The sequence below is a fragment of the Phaethon lepturus genome, unplaced genomic scaffold, assembly GCF_000687285.1.
Source record: "Phaethon lepturus isolate BGI_N335 unplaced genomic scaffold, ASM68728v1 scaffold10065, whole genome shotgun sequence".
NCBI lineage: Eukaryota > Metazoa > Chordata > Aves > Phaethontiformes > Phaethontidae > Phaethon > Phaethon lepturus.
Genome location: NW_010538365.1, coordinates 8165 through 15216, shown reverse-complemented (window position 1 = coordinate 15216; position 7052 = coordinate 8165). Strand labels below are relative to the sequence as shown.

At 40.3% G+C, this 7052-nt stretch overlaps 1 protein-coding gene across 1 annotated transcript in view; it reads left to right on the top strand.

Moving 5' to 3' along the window:
* Positions 1-7052, top strand: part of ADIPOR2 (adiponectin receptor 2) — a 21352-nt gene that overhangs the window by 11343 nt on the left and 2957 nt on the right. Inside the window, exons 2-5 of the mRNA XM_010286771.1 lie at positions 2083-2202; positions 4053-4224; positions 4902-5088; positions 6158-6345. Of these exons, the coding sequence (XP_010285073.1) occupies positions 2083-2202; positions 4053-4224; positions 4902-5088; positions 6158-6345 (667 nt within the window). The remainder of the gene's footprint in view (positions 1-2082; positions 2203-4052; positions 4225-4901; positions 5089-6157; positions 6346-7052) is intronic.

Genomic DNA, 7052 nt, shown 5'->3' with positions numbered 1-7052 from the left:
GGTACTTCAGCTGAATGCAAGGAGATGTCAAATACCCTGGAGAGTGCCTTGTCAACTACATCAGCCAATTCCCTTGGGACTCTGGGATGCATCTTGTCAGGTCCCATAGACTTGTGTATGTTCAGGTTCCTCAGGTGGTCTTGAACCTAATAGGAAATCATTGCCCAGACTTGCTCAGAGGGAGTATTGACTATAATGATTTCAGTCAAAGGTGAGTAGACAGTAAAAGGGACATGGATTATGTACAGAGATTAATTTAGTCAATCAAGTTGTCCTAGTGTGGAGAAATATGAGGTCATACATAAAACACAAAGTATGTATACTACGCATTACGTAGCAGAGATCTGCATTCTGGATAAGCAAAGTTTGGTCAAGAACTATGTGGTGGGGGGACCTTTTCAAAAGATGAAGCTTCAGTGGCTACTGCAAGTGTCGGGTACAAAAGCAAGTATTAGCATGTCATTTCTCTCTCTCAAAAAACCAAAAATATTGAAGAATCTAGATAGCTCACTGTAGATTGGAAGAATCCTCCTTTTATTTATTAGAAAAGGAAAGTTTTAACCAGCTTGTTCAGTTAACTTGTTGATGGAAATAGCTAATAAGGCCTTACTCTAAGGAGAGAGCTGTAATGTGGGACAAATATACAGCCAGATCTGATCTCTGACTCAAAGTTCAGGACATTAACATGAACGTTATTTATAATAATTCAGGGTGGTCAGGCATTGGAACAGGCTGCTCAGGGGAAGTGGTGGAGTCGCCATCTCTGGAAGTGCTCAAAAAACGTGTGGATGTGGCGCTTCAGGACATGGTTTAGGGGACATGGTGGCGCTGGGTTAATGGTTGGACTTGGTTGATCTTGAAGGTCCTTTCCAACCTAGTGATTCTGTGATAAAGTATATGAAGTCATGTACTAGATTCTCAGTCACTTCAGATGGCATTATTGATAAGTAATCTTGATTTTAAAGTTCTTAACCTTGATAGAGGAATAGGAGGGAGAAAAAGTGTGGCTTGTAACGTGGAAGAGGCCAGTCTCTGTACAAACTGGGGGGCTTTCTTGGCTTGGTCACGAGGTGCGTGGCAGCTTTCTGTGTCAGGCCCGAGGGGTACAAAAGACTCATTCTCATCCTTTCTAGCTTTCTCAAACTTGTTTAGCTTGGAAGCTGAAGCACTGAATAGAGTCTCTGATGGGCCATGAGCATTGTAGTAAGCAAACGGGAATGTAGAACTCTTGTGGCCCCCCTGCTTTTTTCCTAAATGGAAAGCTTGAGTGTGTCATAATATGATGTGATGTGTCAGCTTAAGGTAGAAAACTGCCCTGTGTTCCTGTAAAGTTATTAGTGATGTGTACCAGCTGAATATCCAGGCTCAGTGGGTTTTTTGGTCTTTGTTTTCATAATTCTCTTAGTACACTTTGGGGATGTGGATGTTTCTCTTTATTTGAATTTTGCTTAAAAATCTGACGCATGTTACTACTTCTCTTTGATAACTTGCCTTTGTGTAACTGGCAAAAGTTTCATACTAGTTTCTGAAATACTTTGAAAGTCAAAGAAATGAGTAAATGTCCAGTACGAGGTGAACAAAAGTGTCAGTTAAACAGAATAGATCTTCAGATTTTAACTAAAAATTGAGGTGAAGCATTTATAACAAGATAAACGGAGTCCTCTCCTTGGCATGCCTTTTATTATCCTAAAATGCCAGATACGTTATAGAGGCATTAAGGCAGGCATAGTGACACTGAAACATAAAATAGGAAGTAATCCTTCCCTAGAGGTGGGTAGGCTGCAAGCCTCAGACTCCATATCTGGGCTTTAGCAAAGCGTAACTTACAGAAGAACGCTGCTTTTTTCCGAACCTGGTGAAAACATGTGCAAAATGGATTAAAGATGTGAGTTGTTCTCAGATGCCTAAGAATGTAATAACTTTTTTGCTGGTTCTTTTGAATTACTTCCTCAGTGCCATACAAGGAAAGATGACTTCTTTATTTGCCAAGACCTCAAATCATAGTTTTGTATGGAAAACAGCATCACCTCTCTCTGTTCATCTTTTTACAAAGCATTTTCTCTGTTTTTTTTCCCTCTGCAGTGTTCTGAGGATTATAAACACAATGATGAGTCACCTCAAGAAGACGAAGGGTTTATGGGTATGTCACCTCTTCTACAAGCCCACCATGCTATGGAGAGAATGGAAGAATTTGTGTGTAAGGTAAGGGCATGTGGAAACTGATGAAGTAATTTCCTTTTTTAGGAAGTTGCAGTGGGCAACAGACTATACCTGCAGCAACTGCACTGCTCATGTGAGGGAGAGCAGGTACACACCATCCCTGAATGGGCATCTCTTGTTGTAACTAGTAATACTACAGCTTCTCAGGATCTCAGTCTGTCATAAATGAATACATTGTAAAGCATGAAACAATAGGGATTATAAGTGAGACTCTAAAGCTGATTGTGCAACTGAGGACTCTTTCTTGAGAAACACCTGTGAGTGCAAAGCAGAATAAAATCCTTCTGGTTCAAGGCACTTTCATTTACAAGGTCATTTTTTTCCCCAGGTCTCTTCAGACCTGCAAATATTTTGCTTTTCCAGCACTGTTTGCATCTGTTGTAGAATAAGCTTTGTCTCTTACTTGAAGAGAAAACAAGGCTGTATCAAAACTGTATCTAAGTAAATCCACTGTAGATTTTGTAATTGCTGACCTTGGCTCAATTTTTTGCTACTTTTAAAGCCATGGGGCTGTATCAGTCCCTGGCCTTCCTTGGTGAAAGGAAAGGAGTGCTGCCTCTTTATAGACTTATTGCTGCTGGTTTTATGAACTGTTCTTTGATATTCTTACAGACACCAGTTACTTGGTGGTCTTTTATATATGGGTTGTTTTGTTGTTTGGGTGTGTGGGGAGGTGTTTTGGTTTTGGTTTTTTTTTTTTTTTTTTTTTTTTACTATGTATCTGCATCTTTTCCCCTTTCTGGATGTACTGTAGGGTGGATAGTGTAAAATGAATTCCCTTCTGCTCTTTCTACCTCAGTTTAAATTTTTAGTTCATTAAACAAACTGGTTATTTTCTTGTTTAATATATTTAAGAACCCAGTCTTTAACTGGGTTGGTTATTCTGATTAATTTTGTTTTCCTTCCATGAAGGAGTATGGACAATTGATTTAAAATTTCTTGTTGTTGAAACTGAAATAAGAACGTAGCTTTTTAAACTTAGTGTTTCAGGATTCTTCAGTCTCGCTCCTGTATTACTAGCCAGACGACAAAACCAAGGAACACTGCAGAAACAACCCCGGTACATAAAGCAATTCCCTGATGCCCCTCTGCTTGGCAGTGCTGCTTCTGAAGCCAGACTGAAGACTACATGTGTCTTATGTTATTGAAGCAGAGCTAAGAACACCTGTTCACACTTTTTTTCATTTGGAACCAGCTGCAAGAATAGATGTGTGCCCATATGCTCTATCTCCCTTTAAAGAAGAAATGCGATGGAATTGAGAGTCACGGATCTGTTGCCTTAACTGCTCTGTTACTGTTTGTTTTGGGAGTGCAGGAGCATTTTTTTCCCAACCTGGATAAGGAATTGGTCACTGGACTCTTGCCACTTCATGCTTTCTGGCCCATATTAGTGCTAATGGGTAGCTTTTTTGCTAGACTGCCACAAATGCTAGCAGATACATAGTCAGATTGGTTTGTTTATTTTACTTGGAGACAACTAGGTGTAGGCTTCTTCAATTAAATGGAGGGGATGATGTGTGAAAATAACAGAACATGGAAATGTATTAAATGCTTTCCCTTCATTAGCAGTAAAAAAGCCCAATAGCTTTTCTGTTCAATGAAATGCTGAAGTATGTCTTTCTCTGGTGGTGCAGCTCAACTTCATAATGATACTGTTTTGAACAGGTAACAGTGACTTAAGTGTGAAGCCTTTTCCCCAGAGAAGTCCCATCAACCTGTTTCTGTTTACTGTACTGATAGATGAACACTTTACTAATACAGGTTTTCTGACTTTTGTCATACATCAGGGGAACTCAATTCCCTGCATTTAATTAAAATCTTCTAACTTCTAGGTGTGGGAGGGGCGATGGAGAGTCATTCCCCATGATGTTCTGCCTGACTGGCTAAAGGACAACGACTACCTGTTGCATGGACACAGACCACCCATGCCTTCCTTCCGGGCTTGTTTCAAGAGTATCTTCAGAATACATACGGAGACTGGTAACATCTGGACGCATCTTCTAGGTATTTTCAGCGGGCTCTAATACTAATTTGCTTCATTGCTCTCTTTGAGAGCAAGATAGAAGGGGATGTGGGGTGATCAGCATTATCATTCCACAAGTAACCTGTTAAATTAACAGGTTGCTATCCCTCTCCTAATTTTATCCTACCAGGGTTGGATGGGGCTTCCTTAATTATGGTATTCGATACAAATGAATGAATAAAAAAATTTCCGATTGTTAATAAATTACCAGTAGATATTCTTTTTGTTCCCCAAGTGTGCAGGTGTTAATTGAGATTGTGTTTCTTGCCATAGGAACACATGTAACTTGCAGCTTGTATGAGTGGTTTTCAACTTGCAAGGAGTCTTCGAGGGTTTCTTTGAACTATGCCCTTCTCTTTTACATTTTGCAACAGATTTTTTTTTTTTTTAGTTTTTCTAGAATGCCCAACTAGTTGTCAGGCATCTTGCAAAACAAGTAAAAATACAGAGTCCGTGCAAGCCTGTATTGCATCAGTCTGAGACAGAAATGTGGTTGGAATGCATAACTGAACTAGGACAGTACTTTATTCTGCCTGTGTGCTGCTGGTTGTCATGCAGCTCCTATGTTTAGTGCTCCTATACATTAAGGTCATGCTTTTAGAAAGAAAAGCTTCCAGTATGCATGAACTTGACACCTTGCTGCCTTACTGTTTTTCAGGATGCGTGTTCTTCCTTTGTCTGGGAATCTTCTACATGTTCCGGCCAAACATGTCCTTTGTAGCACCTGTGCAGGAGAAAGTGGTTGTTGGATTGTTCTTCTTGGGAGCCATACTCTGCCTCTCCTTCTCATGGCTCTTCCACACAGTTTATTGCCACTCAGAAGGTGTTTCCCGGCTCTTCTCCAAGTAAGTGCCTAGAGGACAGGGTAGGCCAAATAGGAAACAGGTGGGAAAACAGGGTTGGGATTTATGCCTGGAGTCCCAGTGTAGGAGTTGTTCGTTGCATGACTGCATGTGTGTTGGAACAGAGTTGAGCAGAGATTCAATGCAGCTTCTTCTAATTATTGTTTGTTTCGGCATGACATTTTGTGCTGTCATTTTAGTCTTAAAACTCCTTCATTTTCTGCTGTTTGGCAGGCGTGTGCATGCATCTTGCTGCTGTAAGTAATATAGCTAGAGCTTAGTGGCAGAACTTTGAATTTTTAATGCAACTGTCACTTCTTGTCATTTCAACTATTCTGAGTAACTTTGAATCTTAAACTTGTATAAGACAGCTCTACAATGTGTATCAAGATGTCTTGGTCTTCTGGTTTTACTATGCGTTCTTTTTTGGCTGGCTGCTAAATAGCTCATATTTCCTAAGATTATTCAACCTAGGATTGTGTAATCTGCAAGACCACCTCTAAAGTAACCCAGCAATTAAAATCCCCTACTGAAAAATTAACTCCATCATCTTCAATTTGAGCATTTTGTCAGGGTGTGGTAAAAAGTGATGGGTTTAGGAATTCCTTTTCTTCACTGGCGTATCGAAAAAGAGCGTGGTTGAAAAATTGCAACATTATTCCCCAGTGGTTGCTTAAGCTGATGCCTAACTCACACTTGTCAGATACTGAAGTGTTTGTGTTGGCTGTGCTCTCACAACATGCTGTGTGCCCTTTTTTGTGTTCAGAGGACTGTTGTGCTGCTTTTTTCCTCATCTGAAGCTTAAATCTGAGTGTCTTTCAGAAAGCTTTGGTCTAAAGGCTGCTGTATGTATTGCTGATGACTGTCCAAAAATAGCCTTACTGGCTGGTTGTCAAGGTAATCCATTACTGTAGGAGGGCATTGGTGGAAGAGTTGCTATCAGGAAGTTAAGTTGCAATAACTTTGTTTTGCAGTGAGAAGCAGACAGTTGGTCTACTAAAGAAGAGAGTGTTGATACAAGGACTTCCAAAGGTTCTCATTTCTTACCAAACTGATTTTTGTTTCCTTCTAGGCTGGATTATTCTGGCATTGCACTTCTCATAATGGGCAGCTTTGTACCATGGCTGTACTACTCCTTCTATTGCAACCCTCAGCCTTGCTTCATCTACTTGATTGTGATTTGTGTCCTGGGCATCGCAGCCATAATTGTCTCACAATGGGACATGTTTGCAACCCCTGAATACCGAGGTGTAAGAGCAGGTAAGACCTGAAGTTGACTGTTTCGCTTCTTGACTGCCTTTCCTCCTTCCTCTTGTCACTTGGAAAAAACATCTTGGGAAGACTTAAGAGAACTTAATTTTATAGAGAGCTAGTATTCTTGTATTGGGAGCTTGATGGGTTTTCTTTCAGCATTTATTATAGCCACTTGGATGCACAAATAAGGGCTGGTGCAAGTCCTGGAAGTGCATTCCTGAAATGGACAGTAACACATGCAGTAGGAAAGGTAGTGCAAAGTATTTCTAGCTGTATCTAGCAGCTTTGCTCTCTCAAAAAAATGACTGACTGCTTGGTGTGTGTATGTGTACTACTACTGTTTGTCTTGTTTTTGTAATACTAGGCTCTCCAGCAAATACCAGAATGATTGAATTCACCTGAATGATTTACCTAGATAAAATACATATTTAAGACCAAAAGCCTAGTTTTTCTCTTCACATGATCAAAAGAACAAAACCAAATTTGATTTCACATTCTGAGGTAGAAAGAAAGAGAAAGCTTTAGGGGGTGGCTGTGGAATGTGCACACAGCTGGGTTGAATACTAATGTTTCTTGTTACTTCACCTGCACATACTGTCTACAGTAAATCTAGATTTCCTGGACAAGCTATGGGTGTACCTTCAGGGAGTTCAGCCTTCCAAACTTAAAACCTGTGGATGGGACCTGATTATTCCTCACCGCACACCCCCCCC